Here is a 20,657-nt window from a genome sequence, read left to right on the forward strand (position 1 = left end):
ATAAAATCTTCTGAAAGGTTCATTTTCAAATGCCAAGTAAGTTAACACAATATAAAAGTGAAGCTGAAAGTGAATGATATTGAATATCAACTATAATTAAATATACATGTAGTCACGGGATGTGGAATACAGCATAGGGAATAGAGACAGTGGAATTGTGACAGCTATATACGATGTCAGAGGGGTAGGAGATTGGGGAGGTTATTACTTTGTGATGGATGTAAATGTCTAAATATTACATTGTTTTGTATACATGAAACTAATAAAAAAGTGAAGCTTTTTAAAAGTGAATTATTCACTGTAAAAATAGAAGTTTAGAAGTTTCAAAACAACACATTTTAAAAAATTATTTGAACATATTGTCTTATCTAAATCTTTATAAACTGTGGATTATGGAAATTAAGCAAAATTCAAGTAATTCTGATTATTACTTCAGTGATGTATGGAAGACTAAAACCATGATTTTGATGTTTAAGTACTCACCAGAAGTTTTTGTTTTTCCATCATCAATACCAATAGCTAGTGATTCCATCATATCAGCTTTTCTTCTATGAAATTCAGATGGATGCATTCTTCCCCTATTTACTTCTTTCTCCATATTTCGGAGTTGCTGTTGTTTGTACCCTCCAGAATTATCTAAACCATATTGTCGCTGATGAACATAAAAACAAATGACTTATTTTTATGTCCCTTTAACTCAATGAGGAAACGGACTTACCAGTTTCATTATTCTGGAAATGCATTTAAAACACACTGGTCTATAGACTTTTATACAGCTCAAAAAGATTTTTATAAAAAATAAATCACACACACACACAAAATCCCTGAGTTAGTAATAGCCCTTCTCTATAAATCACTGTGGCAAGAGACTCGTTTTCCTTGTAGTAGGGAAAGTCGAGAATCCTGTCTTCCTACTAAACTCATCTACCTTCCTGTGAAAGGTAAATAAATTCTGAACGTACTGCTGATTTTTTCAAGGAAACCTGTTACTACTTGTTATTTGGCTCCCGGGCTAGAGTACAAAGTCCTACTTACTGCATAATTCATTCAGGCATTCATTCTACGTAGTAAATAAACTACGTTTCTGCACAATGAACAGACTCAAATAATAGGTATAAAACAGCTTCTATGGAAAAGTTTCTGAGATCTAAACAATTAACTTGCAAAGTTACATAAGAAATTCCCTTAATATTGGAAACTTTTTGTATTGATAATGTTCAACATTATGTAAGGCAAGAAGACTTAGAAAAAAACAATTTTCTTTTCTTTTCTGAATTCAGGTGAGAAAATATTTTACAAGTAAATGAATCACCAATGAGAAAAATAGCCTAAATTAGATATTCCAAGGAAAGAATTAGATATTCTCACACATTGCCATGTGTGAGAAGTCTGAGAAAAAAGTCAGAAGTCAAGTAAGTTTGGGAAAATTATGGTATGCACAATTTACATTAGTATATTAAAAGGATTTGAGAAGTCCTGAAGTACACAACCTGTTTAACTGAACACTTTCAAATCTATTCAATCATAAACCCTTTTTATTTACACATTATCCTATTAGCACATAGAAATAGAACATTTAAGAACTCTATGAGCTTTATTAGCACAGATGACACCATAATCCACAGTAAATTAGGATGGAAAACAGTAGAAAAATCTATTAAAAATTTAAATAAATTCAAATACAATAGCTGCTGCCAGTTTAGTTCAATAGATACCACCATCCACCTAAGGTAAATGAAGTCTAAAATATCATCAAAAAGCATTTTCCATTAAAAATGGCTCTTTCTAAATGTCTGAATTACAATCGTTAAAAGAATTTAAGACTCGGGACATTAATTCTCAGTTTCTCTTTTAAGTACCTAAACAAATCCTTAAATTCTGAGTCTCAATTTCCTAATATGCCCCATCAACTTAACATAGATTTGAATCCAGTCTTTACCATTTAATGCTGGATCCTGAGTAAGGTAAGTTACTTAAGCATTCTTAATCTTCATTTCTTTATCCGTAAACAAAATAAAAGTCTAAAATAACTTCTTCATGGAGTTGTGAAGATTTTTAAATACTACATATGGAGTGCTTAAGTGACCAGGATGAGTACCTATAAATGGTGGCTGTTATGAACTATAAAATATCTATGTAAAAAATATTTTGCATAATAACAAGGACAAATATAATAGGCTGAAGTCTTGACAGCATGTTTCAAAAATAAGAACTCTGCCAAACTAGAATATGGTAACTGTCATTAATCTATGTACCTGCAGCTTCTGAAATTCTTCCATTTCTTGTCTTGATTCTTCAGATCTCTTTCTGTCTTCTTCTTGTTGAAGCTGGTGAGCCAATTCTAGATCTTTAGAACACTGGACTCTATCCATTCCTATCAGATATGTTTCATGTTTAGAATACAATAACTATTTGAAATCAAAACTTATTATATGTAAATATGTATTTTTAAAATGGAATAAATGTTATTATTTTGTCATTCATATCTATGATGTCATGGAAACAATGAATATAAATCTAGCAGAACTTAAACTGCTTCTGTAAGGGTATAATCTCCATTTAAATCACTAATATTCACTGAGTATTCAGGCTGTGACAAGCACTTTTCATTAATTATCTCATTTGGATCCTTACAATAACCTTAGGAAGTTGGGTATCATTAACTACTGAAGAAACCAGAACTTAAGAGAAATTTAGTAACACCCTCACTGGTACTCCTCATTAACACAAATCAGGCAGATGGGTTGTTTTTTTAAAGAAATACTGAACGCGGGGGAAGGGAGGGTAATAAAGAGCATAAAAATGTTTGCAAAGCATAGGTTTTAGGTCATAACTTAAGTCTGGTCCCAAACAAATAGTACAACTCTGCAACAGCATGCCATTTTCACTCTACCCAGTGTCCCATAGATCCATTAGTCAGTGGCTTTGGCCAGTATCTTGTCTCCTTGACCTCTCAATTGGATGGTTTAATTATGTCTTTGAATATTCTTTCCTTACTTTCAAATCTCTCAGCCTCTGCTACATGTTCCTGTTTGGTCCCCACTTCCATTATTGGAGATATGCAATTCCCAACTGAATTTTAGTGTACTTGGGACTATGTACAGTGATTTACCCAGACCGTATCTTTCTCTCATTACTCACTATTGATTACAGAATAATTTATGTACCCATACAAAGCCTATCATAAACAAAGAAAGAATTATCAGACATTGAGCTTCAGAGGGTTATTCTTCCACAGTAGTTAGTAGAGAACCAAAAGAGTAGAAGACTGTTCCGTTTTTGCTACAGTAACTCTTATCTTGAGATTTGTCTGAGTGAACAGGTAATCCTGTCCATGGAGATCACTGACTGCTACTAGGCCCGCTGTCACTAGAACACAAAAGACCCCTGCATTAACAGGTAATGTCTAAGTACCTTAAAAAACTGAAATCCAGCAGAATACAACTGGTTTCTCTTAGGGTCTGCTTTATATTTGTTTCTTTGGGATTGTGAAACTCACATAGGATCGTCCCACTTCTAAGATGCCATATGATTTCTTAAAACAATACCACATTAAAAATATACGGGAAGAGAAGCTGGCCACAGGGCACGTGTAGGCGGGGGTCAAAAGCCAGTTGAAGTTTGAGAGAGCCTGTTGTTCTTTGAAGATTCTTTAACCACTATGTCAACTGACACAGATATTTCTCTTTCTTCATATGATGAAGATTAGGGATCTAAACTTATCCGAAAGCTAAAGAGGCACCATTTGTCCCCATCGGAATGGCAGATTTTGCAGCAATTGTTGCGTATGGATTACATAAATTAAAGAGCAGGGGAAATACCAAAACATCCACATGCGCAGGGCAGCTCAAGGCTTTGTTGTGGGAGCAATGACCGTTGCTTTGGGGCATTCCGTGTACCAGGAACTCTGGGCAAAACCTAAACCTTAGGAGATGCTGTCTTGGTGTGGTTGGTGATCTTGCTATAGTAAGACATCTCATATTGAGGTTATGTTTGTGTTGAAAATAAAGCATTTGGGTGTGTCAGACAATAACACAGTAATTTGAATATTGGCTTCCTTTCTTACAGGCTTGTTTTGCCTGGTGACTAAATTACTAGTGACTAGTTCACGAAGTACATCATTCAGGGGAGTCATTTAGCACATAAGAAACATGTCACTTTTAAATACACTTGATAGTGGTAAAATGTCCACCTTGTTCAACTCTTCTGATATAATTAGTTCTAAAGAGGACAACATGCCAATCCTGAAGTATTCCCAGTTGCAGAATATCATATGCTTTTGATGTTATGTAAGAATCCTATTTGCCCATGTTAATTTAACTTTTTTCTCCCTGCCTGAATGAGCACTTCAGTTTGTAGGGCTGGTCAGCTTTTGAAGAACCCTTTCAGAAGACTGCATGGCATGCAATGTTACAAGCCTCCCCACAACTGAAAATGTATGTGTTTGTGTGTTTAAGCCAAACCTAAAATGCCGATAGCAGGGCTGCTAGAAGGTAGTATTTATTTCAGAATCATACTTGCAAACATGAAAATAATTTAATTATGGATCCCAGATTAGCTCTTTTGTAATTACAGAATTATATTTTTGCTGCTGTTAGAATAATTTTTAAATGTCATCTTGAAATAGAAACATGTATTTTAAGTGCTAATGCAAATAATGGAAAACACTTTTTAAATGTGTGCAGTATGTTTATTGTCTCTGTAAGAATTATACATGTTAAGCTAAACAAATTACCTATAATAGAAGTGATTAATGATTTATGAGCAAGCTGGTCAGATATACACAAATTTTGGTGTACTATAGAAGGCTTTACTGTACTTGTGAAATTCTCTTGTGTAACCTGAATTTACATTCCATGGTGACAACATGGTAAATGTAGTGTTATTAAAGTAAGTGAACACATCAAAAAAAAATATATATATATATTTATATATATATATAAAAATATATATATATATATATATATATATATATATATATATATGAAGAGGAAAACTTTTATAGTTACATAAAACTATTAAGTGGTAATATGCATAAGAATCTGGGCAAGCAGCTGGAAATGCACTTGAGAAACTTTTTAGTCACGTAGTTCACATTATTTTTTGTATGTGCCATATGGCAGCTTCCTAGTTCAACAATTTTTGCCGACCAGATGCTAAATTCAGTTACTTCTAACTGCTGAAAGAATGGCCTCAACTTCCAAATCAAACAGATTTTTAAAAACTGCACGATTTGGGTGTTGAACACACAATGTGAGATACAGATAATGTATTACAGAATTGTACACCTGAAATCTATGTAACTTTACTAACAATTGTCACCCCAATAAACTTTAATTTTTAAAAAAAAGAAAGAAGGAAAAAATTGCACAATATTTCATTGTCTACTAAATACTGGCAGTCAGGGGCAAAACACTGATGTACAATTGTAGTTCAATTGCTGGTCACAATAGTTCATCCTTCACAATTTTTCTGTGAAACGACTTCTACAAAAACCTTGAAGCTAGATTAGAATTCTTTAAAGGTACAGATTTATTTTTAACCAGTATGCTTTTTTTTCTCTATGTATCACTAATCTAAAAATTAGATATGTGTCCTAGGAAGTAGAAGTGAAGTCATGGCAGTCTTATTTTTAAACATATATATATATATACCTTGTCCAAAACTGCTTTCTTCCAAATGCAAGTCAACATGTTCCTGGAGAATATGGTAATTTGTGCAGACGAGTCCACACATAGGGCAGTCATACAGTGGTTGATCACAATCTGTGTTAGAGATATAATTCAACTGGTTTTATTTTTAAAACTTTGTAATTTTTTACCCCAAGTCAAAGATTGTCTACCATCCAGAAACCTTATTAAAGAAATAAAAGCTCTTTGTAAATTGATTTAAAGTTGTTTTTTTCTATTTCTAGGGTTAAGATGGAAGACTGAGCATAAGCACAAACCTTTCTTACCACTGTAATAAAAGAAAATATTACAAACATTCATATCTGTACTCAAAACAAGCAAAGTTGAAAGAAAAGTTAAAATGGTATGTAGGGGGGCCAGTCCAGATACGAATTTTAGAGGCTAAATTCTTAGCACTTTCCAAACTAAGTGGTAAGATGCACAAGTCAAGCATTCAGCATAAAGCTAGGAACTGGGGATCATACTACCTAGTATGGAGCAGGAAATCAAAAAGCTGGATCCATCAACCAGCACTGCCGGCAAATAGGTACAACGTGTCCAGGACAGAAGAAGTGTTACCTCTGTAAGACCAAGACCTGGCCAATCCTGGGCACCAAAGAGGGACCCAGATGGGCAGAGTGAAAGCACTGATCAATCCATACATGCAAGGCCTGCTTTGCAAGTGGAGTAACTACGCATGGAAAGTAGCTGAGACTGCTGTGCAGCTATTGATTTCTGCGAACAAAGTGAATGAGACTGGACTCATTTTAGCTGGATCAGCTGACTTTAAAACGGAACTAAGTCAATCTCCTATGTTTGATCAGAGGTTGCAATCTAAAGTCTTAAAATTAGTTGATATATCCTATGGTGGTGAAAATAGGAGCCAAGGTATTAAGTTATCTGCTGATTTACTTTGCAAAGTGAAGTCATTCAAAAGAAGAAATGAATCCAACAATACTTTGATGAAATCAGCTAGGACACAGACAAGTACTGTTTTGGAGCTGACTATACATTAAAGACTTTGAACATGAAAGCTGCAGAGATTCTGGGAACAGTTTATGAAAATTTGGATACAATGAGATATGTTTCTCATTGCCAAGGCACAGAAAAGGAGAAAATATCTAACTGCAGAACAAGAGAAGGATACATTTCATTTCACAGATGGAACAGGAATATAAGCTGGCTGAGAAAATGCCACTGTTGGAATGGTTTGCTAACAACCATAAAATAGTTGGAGCTACATTGGAAACTCTCTCAGATAATTCACAAGAAGCATCCCAGTTTATGAAAGAATTTGGTAGAATTGGAGTTATCTTGCAGTACCAAGTAGATTTCCAGGGAATGGAATACCAAGGAGGAAACAATGAATTTTTTTACCTTGATGAATACTAGGTAGTTGATATGGGTCCTGCAAATTGTGCTTCACCCTCCAGCATCCAACCCAAAGGGCATACCTTTGGTGGAATCCAAACAGATCCCTGCCTTACAACTGGACGATTTCCAGAATTTAATCCATGAGCATCAGGTAGTGAAAGAAATGGAAACAAAACCAGAACCAACTCTATACTTTGGTTTGTCATGGAGTCAGAGCAGCAGCCAACAGCTAAATTCCTAGATGCCACTTTGGACTAATTTAAAAAGAAACCCAGTTTTCACTTTTATTTGATGGTGAACTTGGTTGCTCTTGTATTTTATGGGGGGGAAAAGCTTTTATTTAACTTTCATACATATAAATAAAAATACTTTTGGTGCTGTAGAAAGTTAATAGAATTAATATCATAAAAAAGAAAGAAAGAAATGCTAGAGATAAAAAAGCACCAGCAGAAATGTTTCATGGGCTCATTAGCAGGCTGGACATTGTTAAAGAAAGAATGCTTGAGCTTGAGGATATGACAAGAGATTCTTCCCAAACTGCAAAGAGAAAAAAGACCAAAAAAAAAAGGAAAGTATCCCAAACTGAGGGAGAACTATAAAAGGCGTAACACATATGATAGGAATATGAGAAGAAAGAAAGGAGCTATTGTTATTTGAAGCAATAACATCTGAGAATTTACCTCAAATTAATGTTAGACACCAAACTACAGATCTAGGAAGCTCTGAAAACACCAAGCAGGGTAAATGTCAACAAATAAACAAACAACAAACCTATACCTAGACATATCATATTCAAAGTTCAGAAAATAAAAGATAAAAAATCTTGAAAGAAGATAGAAGGAAAAAAACACCTTACCTATATAGGAGCAAAAATAAGAATTACATCCGACTTTTCCTCAGAAACCATGCAAGTAGTAACAGAGGGGAGTGAAATATATAAAGTGTCCAGAGGAAAAAAACCCACCAACCTAGAATTCTGTATTCTTCAAAATTACTCTTCAAAAGTGGAGAAATAAAGAATTTCTCAGACAAACAAAAATTGAGGTAATTTGTTACCAGTAGAACTGCTTGTAAAAAATGTCAAAAGGTCTTCAGAAAGAAGGAAAATGATATAGTTCAGAAATATGGATATACATAAAAGACAAGCCTCAGAGAAGAAGTGAAGGTAAAAGAAAAACTTGTGTTTTTGTCATTCTTAATTGATGTAACCGATAAGTTTATTCAAAATAAAAATATCTGCAATGTATTCAATTATGTATACATATATATGTATGTATTATATGTATACTTACGTTTATGTGAAATGAATAACAGCAATGATACAAGTGACGGGGGGAGAAATTTGGTGTTATTATAATGTACTCAATACCCATGCAGTGGTATAGTGAGCATTATTTGAAAGTACACTTGGATTAGTTGTTAATGTATACTGCAAACTCTAGGCCAACCATTAAAAAAACTAAAAATAGAGGTATAATTGATATGCTAAGAAAGGAGAATGTTGAGCAAGCAGCATCTGCTGGCAATTATCAGGAGTAGAAGTCAGAACGAACATCTTGGTATCAGAACCACCATGGAAAACAGTGCAGTTAGGCACTGGATGGAACAACACTTTACTCGTAGTAAACATAGAGATATATCCACACAAGGGACTAAATCCAACAATCCAACACAGGCTGTGAGGCCTCTGTAGCTCTTGATAAGGAAGTGTTTCAGGCGGAAGACCCATGCTTATGTGGCCAAATAGGAGTGAAAAGACTGTATGCATGAACTGTCTTTCTCAATAGAGAGAAAATGGAATCATATAAAACGCTCAATTAAAACCACAAAAGGCAGAGAAAGAGTACAGGACAAAAAAAGTAGAACAAGGGTAACAAGAGAAAACAACAAATATGATAGATATTAATCCAACTATAGGCATAATCACTTTAAATGTCAATCATCTAAATGCACCAATTCACAGACAGACTGTCACAGGAGGTCAAAAAACAAGATCTACCAACATGTTGTCTACAAGAAATTCACTTTTAAATATAAATATACGTATAGAGTAAAAAAGTAAAGGGATAAAGATACACCATGCTGGCCTCAATCCAAAAAATAAAAAAGCAGGAGTAGCTATATTGAGAGAGAGCAGACTTCAGAACAAGGAATGTTATCAGAAATAAAGTGGGGCATTACATAATAATAAAGGATTTAATACTCCAGGAAGACGTGAAAACCCTCAATTGTGTATGTGCCTAACAATAGACTGTCAAAATACCTGAGGCAAAAACTGATAGAACTGCAAAGAGAAAACAATGGTTAGAGAATTGAACACTCCTCTATCAGTAGTAGACAGATTAGGTGGCAGAAAACAAGGATCTAGTTGAACTCAATAGTAAGGAGCATCAATTAACTGGATATAATTCACACCTCTACACAACTTCCTCCAACAATAGCAGAATACACATTCTGCTCAAACTCATATAAAACATCCATCAATACAGACCCGTGTTAGGCCATAAAACAAATTCTAGGCCACTAAACCTTAAGAAATTTAAAGAATAGAAATCATACAATGTCTGCTCTCAGACCACAATGGAATTAAACTAGAAATTAGCAGAAAGATAGCTGGAAAATCCTCCAACGCTTGGCGATTAAATAACATATGTCTAAATAATAATGCATCACAGAAATCTCCAGGGAAATTAACAAATATTTTGAACTAAATGAAAATTAAAGTACAATAAAATTTGTGCAATGCCACAAAAGCATTGCTTAGAAAGAAATTTATAACATTGAATGCATATATCAGAAAAGAATAAAGGTCTAAATCATCTAAGTTTCCACATCAGGAAACTAGAAAAAGTAAATCCAAGGTAAGCAGAAGACAAGAAATAGTAAAAACGAGCAGAAATCAATGAAATTAAAAACAGAAAATCAATAGGGAAAACCAATGAAATCACAAGCTGTTTCTATGAAAAGACTGATAAAATCAATAAGCCTCTAACAAAGAGAGAACACAAATTACTAATTATCAGAAATAGAACAGGGGACAATCACTACATGTCTCATAGACAAAAATAAAGGAATTTTTATGAACAACTATGCTCCCAAATTTGATAATCTTGATGAAATAGACCAATTCCCTGAAAGACACAATGAGGTAAAACTCACACAAGATAGAGATGCTCGTAATCTGAGTAGGCCTATATATACTAAGAAATTGAATCAACAATTAATAACATTCCTGGACACCAAGCCCAGATGGGTTAACTGGTGAATTCTACCAAACAACTAAGAAGGAAATTATACCAATTCTCTACAATCTCTTCCAGGAAATAGAAATAAGGGGAATACTTCCTAATTCATTCTATAAGGCTAGCATTACCCTAATAACAAAACCAGACAAAGATAACCAAGAAAACTATAGGCCAGTATCTCTCATAAACAGAGACGTAAAAATCCTCAACAAAATATTAAAAAATCAAATCCAAGAATGTATAAAAATTATACTCTGATCAAGTGGGATTTATCCCAAGTCAGCAAGGCTGAATCAACATTCATCAATCAATTAACGTAATCCGTCACATACAGACTAAAGAAGAAAAATCACGTGAAGTGCAGAAAAAGCACTCAACAAAATCCAACACCTATTCATGATAAAAACTCACAGCAAACTAGGAATGGGGAAGGACTTCTTTGTCTTGATAAAGAATATCTACAAAAAGCCTACAGCTAACATCATAGTTAATGGTGAGAAAATGTGAGAAAAAATACAAAATTCAGATAAAGGAAATCAAAGAACAACTAAATAAATGGAGAAATATTTCTTCTTCTTCACTATTGGAAAATTGAATATTGGCCAAGATGTTGGTTCTTCCCAACTTGATCTACAGATTCAATACAATCCCAATCAAAATCCCAACAAGTTATTTTGTGGATATTGTCAAACTGATTCTAAAGTTTATGTGCAGAGGCAAAAGATCCACAATAGCAAAGAACAAAGTTGGAGGAGTGACACTTCCTGAGTTTACTACAGAACTACCGTTATCAAGGGAGTGTGGTACTGGAAAAAGAAAAGACAAATAGATCAGTGGAACAGAATAGAAAGTCCAGTAATAAACCAACATGAATACAGTCAACAAATATCTGACAAAGAAGTAGAGGCATTACAACGGAGCAAAGATAGTCTTTTCAAAAAATGGTGCTGAAACATCTGGACATCAACACACAAAGAAAAAGAAAAGACAAATAGATCAGTGGAACAGAATAGAAAGTCCAGAAATAAACCAACATGAATACAGTCAACAAATATCTGACAAAGAAGTAGAGGCATTACAATGGAGCAAAGATAGTCTTTTCAAAAAATGGTGCTGAAACATCTGGACATCCACACACAAAGAAAGTGAATCTAGACACAGACCTTAACACCCTTCACAAAAATTAACTCGAAAATGGATCATAGACCTAAATGTAAAATGCAAAACTATAAAATTCCTAGAACACAGGAGAAAACTTAGAAGACTGTGTGTATAGTGATAACTTTTAAGATGTAACACTTAAAGGCATGTTCGATGTACAAAATAATTATAAGGTGGAACTTCATTAAAATAAAAAAACTACTCTGCAAAAGACAATGTCAAGAGAATGAGAAGACAAGCCACAGAATGAGAGAAAATATTTGCAGAAGACTCATGTGACAAAGATCTGTTATCCAAAATATATCGAGAACTCTTAAAAATTAACAAGAAAACCAAAAACCAGATTAAAATATGGACCAAAGACCTTCACAGACACCTCACCAAAGAAGATATGCAGATAAGTAAGCATATGAAAAGATGTTCACCATGTTATTAATTTCAAATTAACACAAAATACCACTACATATATATTCATATTATAATGGCCAAAATCTGGAACACTGACACCAAATGCTGACAAGGATGTAAAGCAACGGGAAATTCTCATTCATTCCTGGTGGAAATGCAAAATGATAGACACTTTGTAAGACCGTTTGGCAGTTTCTTATAAAACTAAACACACTAACCGGGTTAACTAAACAGGGTTAAACTAAACAGCAGTAACTGGGTTCCTTGGTATTTCCCCCAAATAAACTGAAAACTACTTTTCACAGAAAAACCTGCATATGGATGTTTAGAGCAGCTTTATTTATAATTTATAATATAAACTTGGAAGCAACCAAGATGTCCTTCAGTAGGTGAATGAATAAACTGTGGTACATCCAGACAATGAAATATTATTCAATACTAAAAAGAAATAAGCTATCGAGCCATGAAAAGACATGGAGAAAACTTCAATACATATTAATAAGTGAAAGAAACCAATCTGAAAGTTATATACTATATGATTTAAATCAGGATGTCCAAACTTTTTTCAACGTTTTTTACCAAGGGCCACATGCGGTAAAATACAGAAACAGCCGGGCCACTCACTCGAGGTGAAGTACGTATTGCCTCACCTTGTTTATTTAAGTAAACTAAATATATTTTTGGAATTTTCTGCGGGCCAATTAAAAATGGATTGCGGGCCGCAGTTGGCCCGCAGGCCGCAATTTGGACACCCCTGATTTAAATTATGACGTTCTGGAAAAGGCAAAACTATGAAGACAGTAAAAATATTAGTGTTTGGCTAAGGATGAAGAGGGGGAGGAGAGAATTCTTACAGTAGTGCAACTATTCTGTAGGATACTACAGTGGTGGGTACATGTCTTTATACGTTTGTCAAAACCTATAGAACATACAACACCAGAAGTGAACCCTTATTTAAACTGCAGACTTGGAGTGATAGCAATGTGTCAACGTAGATTCACTGATTATGACTTATGTTATCACTTGATACAGGATATTATTGATAGGGAGGTGGTTGTGAGTCTCTGAGGAAAGGGATTATACGGGTGCTTTCTGTACTTCCTGTTTAATTTTGCTATGAACCTGAAATTGCTCTAAAAAATAACATTAATTAAAAAAACAAATCTTGACACTTTTCTTTCACCTTTTACAAAATATACCTCAAATGAATCATAGCTTTCAATGTAAAATTCAAAACTATAAAACTTCTATAAGATAACATACGAAAGGTGACCTTGGGTTTCATGTTTTTAGATACAACACCAAAAACACAATCCATGAAAGAAATCAAGTTGCACTTCATTACCAGTAAAAACTGCTCTGCAAAAGACATTGTTAATAGAATGAAAAGACAAATCCCAGACTGGGAAAAAATGTTTGCAACACACGTATCTGATAAAGGACTTGTATCCAAAGCATATAAATTACTCTTAAAATCCAATAGTAAGAAAAAGACACAATCCTAAATGTGCATGCATCAACAGGGCCTCAAAAAATACATGAAATAAAACCTGATAGAGATGAAAGGAAAAATAGACAAATATGCAATTACAATTGGGGACTTCAACCCCTTTTCAAAAACTGGTAGAACTGCTACACAGAAAATTACCAAGGAAATAGAAGATCTGAACACAATCAAAAAACATGATCTAACTGATAAATACAGAACACCTAACACCACCAGAATACACTTTGTTGCCCCAAGTGTCCATGGAACTTGTATTGTACTAAGGTAGATCACACACCATTATCTTGGGCCATAAAACAAGTTTCAACAAATTTTAAAGAACTGAAATAATAGGAGTGTGTTTTCTAATCATAATAGAATCAAACTAGAACGCAATAAAGGAAAATCAGTCTGAGACAGTCCACTGGGTTGGTGGTAAGTAAAAGAACACCCTCTGGAAATTGGACTGAGTATATTTCTCCCTAGAAAACTACTCTCAATGTAGCTGAACATTTACTATTATCTGCCTCAAAATTCTCTTAAACAGAGACTACTGTTACTTTTTATATAAAGTGAACACTTTACCTTCTAATGGAGTGTCTAAAAGATTGGCATGCTTTGTTTTCACATGAGTTTCCATGTCTTGATTACAATCTTCTATTTTTCCACAGAATGGACAATCGGGAGGACCATACATTGTTTCATAACTTGATCCTTTTATTTTGGATAAGTCACACTGTTTTTCCTTACTTTTCAGGAATTTTCTAGACTCAGTTAAGTTCTCCGAGTAAAAGGCTTTATGTTTTAAAGTACCATCCTTAGGCAGGCTTTGAGCTGAAATTTTCGGATGATTAGATGCACAAGCTGAATGAATACTTGAATTAACTTCCATTCTACACTGTAGGGTGTTGTCCTCTGTGTTATCTGAAGTTTCATACTGTCTTGTGTTGACCCTCTCCAAGTTTCTTTCTAGTTCATTTTGCTCAAAGTGAGCAGTTTCAATATGAAAACACATTTCATCATAATTCACACCTGACAACTTGCAAAATGGACATATAACTTCATTTTCCATGTGAACAATTAGGAGGTGAGCCTTCATGTCTGGTTCTGAGGTTACTGTTTCACCACAAATATCACAAGAAAGCATGGTACATCAGGTAGCTAGAAAAGAACACAATATCATGTTAAGTTAGAAAGCGTTGGAGAAAAAGAAAATGCATTTTATAAAATTATTTGGAACAATTAAATTTATTTAAAACTGGATTATTTAGATGAAGAAATTTTCAATGTACTTACTGTTCCTCAAATATACAAACTTATAAATTTCAACCAAAATTTCACTACTGTATTTTAAGTTTACAGTTTCAATAAAACAAAGGTAATAATTCAAATTTAAAAAAAATAATTTTTCAAATATTTCAAGAAGTGTGTCTGGTCTGAGGTAGAAAAAAAGTAACATTTATAAAATTGCTCAGGTAAGAAAAATCAGGTAAGAGAAAACAAAGAAGTTTTATCAACTGATGTATCTAAATACACAACCTTAAAGTTAATGATGGGGAGGGTAAATAAACACATCTTAACAATAGCAGTTAACAGTTAAAGAGCTTTACACATATCAAACTAATTTAAGTACCATTATAATACTATATGGAGTAAACCCCGGCTCAGACATGTCACAACAGGCAGAAAGTGAACCCAGTCAGGCTCCAGGGGCTGTACTCTCAACCTAAAGAATAGAAGGAGTGAGCATAGTAGAAAAGAACACTGATTCCAGAGTTAAAATAACTGGGTTATAATCTGTGGTTTCAGAATTTTAGGTAATACACATCCTCTTTGAGGTTCCGTCTATAGAATAAGTTGCACTAAATCAGCAGTCACTTTTGAGTTTTATGGACTTAAAAGTACTGGCTACCGACAAAAAGTGATTTTGCTAATAAATATATTTTTTAAAAGCACCGCCACAACCTTCCTACTACAGACCATCGTTCAGCTGAGGACTATTTAAAAACAAACAGGAAAAAAAAAGATATGGAAACTATTCCCATCATTTAAATAAATTTAGCTTTATAAGAACTCCCTACACTGTTCTTATTTTTCTCATTTCCCTTTAGAGAAGTGAAAATAGTCCGGTTTTAGAAGAAAATTTCCCCAATCCGTCAGTGTAAAGAACGTCACACCAGAGTTTCTTCTTTTCCCGTGGCTGGGCCACGACTAGACACAGAAGGATACACTTCAACTCCCACTTTGCGTGAGAGCTGTAAGGAGGCGGGGGACAGGTGCTGGGACGGCTATGCAATGAGAGAGGCGGGAAGGGCCAGAATGCAGCCAGGCCGAGTCTGCCCAAAGGTCCTCTCCAACGTCCCGACCCAGGACACGAAACAAGCTCAGACACTTACTGGGTCAAAGACTTGGGCCTGGGAAATGAGGGCTGGGACCGTCAGTTTCTTTCTACACGCCAGGAGCTGACAGCATCTGGCTCCCCGGAAGAGGAATACGTGAGCGGCGTTGATTACCTTTCCGGGCTTGAAAGACAAAGGCAGGCCCTTTCTTCATCCAGAGATTCGGTTAACGGAGAAAAGAACCAGCGACTTCAAAAGACTTCAGCCACCAGTATCACATTCAAAAAAGCTTCTCCTCTGTTCCCGGAAGGGGAGGGCTCCCAGCATGCGCCGGTCTGGGTTGTACTGCATTCTGGAAGTTGTAGTCATTTTTCCATCCTCCCATTAGGGTTCCGACTCCTAATTTACTAGGAGAGACACTAGGCTCTGAGGTCTTTCTGAATGAATTACTAGGGCGGCTCCTAGGGCATTCATTACACGAGTCCACAGTATCCACTGTATAGGGCCTGAGTAGTACTCTATTCTATTACCAAAGGGCTTATAGTGCTAGCAAGTGTCACACTCCAAACGATGCTCCACAGATAGAGGACGACTAAAACAGGTTCTTGCCTCAAGGTTGCAAGACCATATGTATTAATACCTTATTTTTATGGTTCAGTCCTTATTTCATTCAACAATATTTAATGAGTGTTTATTAGAAAGGCATTCTGATTGAAACTGGAACTGCAGCAGTAATCAAAATACACAAAATCCAGGTCATTTGAAGCTTACATTCTGGCACAGAAATAAATAATAAACTGATAATGATAAGTTTTCCTTCATAGTAGGAAATAAAACTGGGTTATTTATAGAAAGGACAAATGTAGTTAGCCAATGTCTTTTTGAGGAAACAATGAACAAACTTTGCATCCACAGGAGGAAGAAGAGCATTCTAGGCAGAGAAAATAATAAGAATGAAGGTCCTAAGACTGGAGCAAAAAGAACATTTTGTGATCTGAGCATAATGTTCTAGAAGTGGTTACAACATGAGGTCATAGTTGTACACAGGTCCTTGTAGAAAACTATTGCAGTTTTTAAATAGAGTGGCATGAACTGATGAGGTACAGTACATATTTTAAAAATCATTTTTGGGGTTGAGTGGTTGAGCATGACAAATTGAACATGTGCGTTTATATTCCCTGCTTCTCAAAATCTAAAATGATAGAATAAAAGTAATAATAAAAATAAATACTAATAAGATGTTTTAAAATTTGAAAGCTAGAAAAAGGATGGATGAGTAGTAACCAATTTAGCTAAGAAGTCAACCAATAACTAGTCAATTTATACACCATAACTCTTGAGATGTTCAGAAAGACCAGATACTTCTGGAAAAGATATTAAATTTGGGCCTGAAAAGAGGAATATTTCGCTGAAATTCTGAATAAGGAGCAGTTAGGACCCTACCTCCAGATTTCCTCCATCATCAGGTTGCCAAGTGACTCATCTTTCCCCCAAAGACAGAACACTACACTCTTAGTTTATGAAGAAAATGAAACTGAGAGGCTATGAAGTTAGAAATGCACAGCTAAGGGTGGGAGTCAAGCTGTTGGACTGAAAATGGGGAATAATGAAAGCTAAATTCTGAATTATGATGCCTTTAGCCATTTTCTACCATCACATTCTGATGTCTGATTTGTGCCTCCAAATCAGGAGATTGGAGAATTCTTCTCCAGAGAAAACCATTGGTCCAAGAGAATGACTTTTAGAAAATCCTCCAGTGAAATATAGCCAAGATCCTATTTTATCACTCTGTAGGGAGGCCAACAATCAGTGAGTAAACAAGCCCCACTAATACACAAACTTACAATAGGTTTCTTTAGTGTCTCACTCTTAAATATGAATGGATTCTCAAGAATCACCAGGCATTGGAGTGCAGTGTGTTGTAGGAAAGAAGAAAAATCCAAAATGATCAAAAAGGAAAAAAATGAACTCTGAAGAAACATAGATAATGAATAAAACAGAAAAAGAATACCTCAAGGAAACTGCAATTAATATCTTCAGAGAGACAAGAAAAGATATTTAATCCCTGAATCAAAAATAGGAAATAGCTCTTGGAATTAAAAAATACAATAGTAAGACTAATATTATATATGTGTATATATATACACATTTATGTATATATATGTATATATATATGGTGCCAAAAAATGCATACACATTTTAAGAAAGGAAACAACTATATTAAAATTGTAATAATATGTACTGGTAACAAAAGCTAAATACAAGTCATGTGTATACATTTTTTGGGCACCCCTGGTGTGTGTGTGTATATATATATATATATATAGAGAGAGAGAGAGAGAGAGAGAGAGAGAGAACCCCCAAAATTTGTAAAAAATAGAAAGAACAAGAGATGGAAAATAGGAGCTTTTTGGGGGTAGGAATCATGTATAATTTATCTCGTACATTCTGTGCCTAGCATTGCATCTAGAAAACAGTCTGTTTTTAATATTGTTTGAACTCCAGGATGGATTACAAGGCTATACATATTTACACTAATTTAGTTATTTACTTCATATATCAGTGACTACTTTTTTGACAAAAATCCACAGATGTTATAGAATACAAAATTTTAAATAAATGGCAAATTGAAAAACTTGAAACCAAGGAGAGTATATAAGAAGAAGTTAATGAAGCTGAAGAAGGCAAGAGCCTCTGTAAAACTCCATGAGGTTGGGATTTTTATCCGTTGTGTACACTGCTGTGGCTCCAATATTTAAAACAATACCTGGCACAGATTAGGCCCTCCATTAGTACTATGTTGTCGGATGGATGGATGGATGGATGGATGGATGGATGGATGGATGGATGGATGGATGGATGGATGGATGGCAAACTGATGACCGAATGAATGATCGAACAAATGAATGATCGACTGAGAACCCTCACGCAGGACTAGGGCAGTAGGACACACTCCTGCCACAGGGACTGGGCCCAGTGAGCGTGTGCGGACGCCGGCTCCTCCTTTGGTGGGTGCGGCTGGGACGCGCCTTCTCCCCGCCCCGCTGCGGATCCGTGCAGCCTTCGCCGCCGCCACCGCGGCTGCTGCGGGCGCCTCATGCAAGGGCTTCTGGGAGCCGAACCTCGGGGTCTCGGGGAAGGGGCTCAGGTGGCCGCCATTTTGAGTTGCGAACCTGGTCGCTACGCTCAACGCTAGGGGCGGAGCGGCGACCACGTTGTTACCCGGAGCAGACGCCGCAGCGGAGGACTAGAAGTCAGTGTACCGGCTCGTGCTAGTCTAATGGGTAAGTGGGAGTGACACAGGCCAGGTTGGGTGACCATCGGGCTTGGTCCCTTTGGGAGCTACGAGTTCCTGGGCTGTTTGTATTTACCCCTTTCCTTGCATAGGGTTCAGGGCCAGGCCATGCGGGGCGTTTTCTCAGGGTCCCCTAAGGGAGACCGCGGTGGCGGGGGCGTGGCAGTCGGACCTTTCCCAAGCGGACGCGGAGGCGCGGGGACTACAGATCCTCTTAGACAGCCAGGCTTGGTCCTCGGAAAGAGCTTGAGGCAGCCGATATCATCCACTCGCCGCTTCGCCTTTTCTCAGTAGTTTCTCTTCTCAGTACGTGGTCGTGTCAAACCTTGACATTCACTCCTGGGACTCAGCGTCTGTGTTCTGCAGCTTATTAGAAGTACCATAGTGTCAAGAATAGGGCAGGTTCAGTCCCCGGGGCCTACATACACGTCGCACCCTCTACCTGGACCAGCGGCCCTCTTCCACTTGGGTGCAGGTGGCTGGAAGGACTCAGTCCCGACGACGGCAAGCGTGGGTTAGATGCCTCTCATCGTCTGTCAACTCCTGTCTAAGACGAAAATTTAGTAGTGTTTCCTCGATAATGTGTAAGATATGAAAGGATCTGAAAGCTGTGAAATGGGATGGTGATACTGAAGAAGAATATGCCATTGGCATTTACTCTTGGGCTTGTTTTTACACATTAAAAATGTTTCTGACTTGATGTCTCTTCATTACAACATTCAATGATTCATTTTGCTGTAGGAAAGTGACCTATTTTCTGGGTTACCAAGAAACATTTCTATCCTTTGGATCTTTAAGTACTGTTTGTTCAGTTGTAGGGGCTGAAGTCAGCACACCTCCCCCTTTGTACCAGTCTTGTAATTTTACTAACAGGCACCCAAACCCATAGAGTTGGAGGCTTACAAGCACAAGAAATTCTGGTAATAGATGTAGAAAATTTTTGCATTCCAGTTATTTGCCTATCCTCAACACAATTTTTCAAAGAGGTGAGTAAAAAATAAGCTTACGACTGAAAAAAACAATTCCTCTGTTCTGCAACCTTAAAGTATCTGAGTAGCATTTCTTATATTTAAGATAACTTGTATGAGACAGCAGCCTTAATTAAACTAAGAACAGATACTATACTTGATCTTAGCCAAAAGGTCGAGAAGTGATGACAGCAGCCTTTAAAGTACCTTCAAAGTTATTTTCCAGAGAATGAAACAGTCCTATTGGGTGAGGCACCTAGAGAGATCATTTTCCTTAGACTTTATGTCCTCTTTAAAGCAACAGCAGTAAGGCTGAAGATGTTTAAATAAGAGGCAAGAAATTAGTACTGTAGAAGAAAGAGGAACAAATGATATATGAGTTGTTGGCTAGATTTTATTTGGTTAACATATTTATATTGAAAGGTTTAATGTGGTCACTAGATTAATGGTCTTAGAAGTACTGTCTAGTACAGGTGTTGGGCGGAGGCACAAGGTGATTTAATCAGATGTGGAAAGGAAAAAAATAGAACTTATTTTAGTTTACCTTTTAAAACTATTAACTTTAAAAAAATTTCTGTTTCTGGATTTTATAAAGGGATAGTTTATTAGGCTAGTAATACATGTGTATAAATATATAAACATTGAGAATGAATATGCAATATATAAGGATATGTGATCAAAAAAGTGTAGAGGCCAAGGGCCTAGATAATGC

At 35.9% G+C, this 20,657-nt stretch overlaps 2 protein-coding genes and 3 pseudogenes across 10 annotated transcripts in view; 3 read left to right on the top strand and 2 right to left on the bottom strand.

The window, feature by feature from the left end:
- ZUP1 (zinc finger containing ubiquitin peptidase 1) overlaps positions 1–16,384 on the bottom strand; it is a 27,431-nt gene extending 11,047 nt beyond the window's left edge. For 2 of the 7 annotated variants that reach the window (XR_012496722.1, XM_019741367.2), the window contains exons 1-5: positions 15,857–16,372; positions 13,929–14,504; positions 5,655–5,765; positions 2,256–2,374; positions 484–652 (exon numbers count right to left, since the gene is read on the bottom strand). Coding sequence is in view for 6 of the 7 variants with exons in the window: in XM_019741367.2 (XP_019596926.2) it covers positions 484–652; positions 2,256–2,374; positions 5,655–5,765; positions 13,929–14,490 (961 nt within the window). In the remaining variant the exon portion in view is untranslated. Of the gene's footprint in view, positions 1–483; positions 653–2,255; positions 2,375–5,654; positions 5,766–13,928; positions 14,505–15,739 lie in introns of all 7 variants that reach the window. The other 5 variants (XM_019741368.2, XM_074333478.1, XM_019741366.2 and 2 more) reach the window with 5 other exon arrangements.
- Positions 2,322–3,929, top strand: LOC109452446 (HIG1 domain family member 1A, mitochondrial; annotated as a pseudogene).
- LOC109452444 (eukaryotic peptide chain release factor subunit 1) lies at positions 6,299–7,434 on the top strand (annotated as a pseudogene).
- Positions 16,385–18,497: 2,113 nt separating the features above from the next.
- The window catches only part of KPNA5 (karyopherin subunit alpha 5), a 42,975-nt gene continuing 40,815 nt past the window's right edge, over positions 18,498–20,657 (top strand). The window contains exon 1 of one of the 3 annotated variants that reach the window (XM_074333482.1): positions 18,498–18,966. In XM_074333482.1, coding sequence (XP_074189583.1) covers positions 18,963–18,966 — 4 coding nt within the window. In that variant the 5' untranslated portion in view covers positions 18,498–18,962. The remainder of the gene's footprint in view (positions 18,967–20,657) is intronic. The other 2 variants (XM_074333483.1, XM_019741357.2) reach the window with 2 other exon arrangements.
- LOC141572005 (U2 spliceosomal RNA) lies at positions 19,963–20,132 on the bottom strand (annotated as a pseudogene).

This window comes from Rhinolophus sinicus, linkage group LG05, assembly GCF_036562045.2.
Source record: "Rhinolophus sinicus isolate RSC01 linkage group LG05, ASM3656204v1, whole genome shotgun sequence".
NCBI lineage: Eukaryota > Metazoa > Chordata > Mammalia > Chiroptera > Rhinolophidae > Rhinolophus > Rhinolophus sinicus.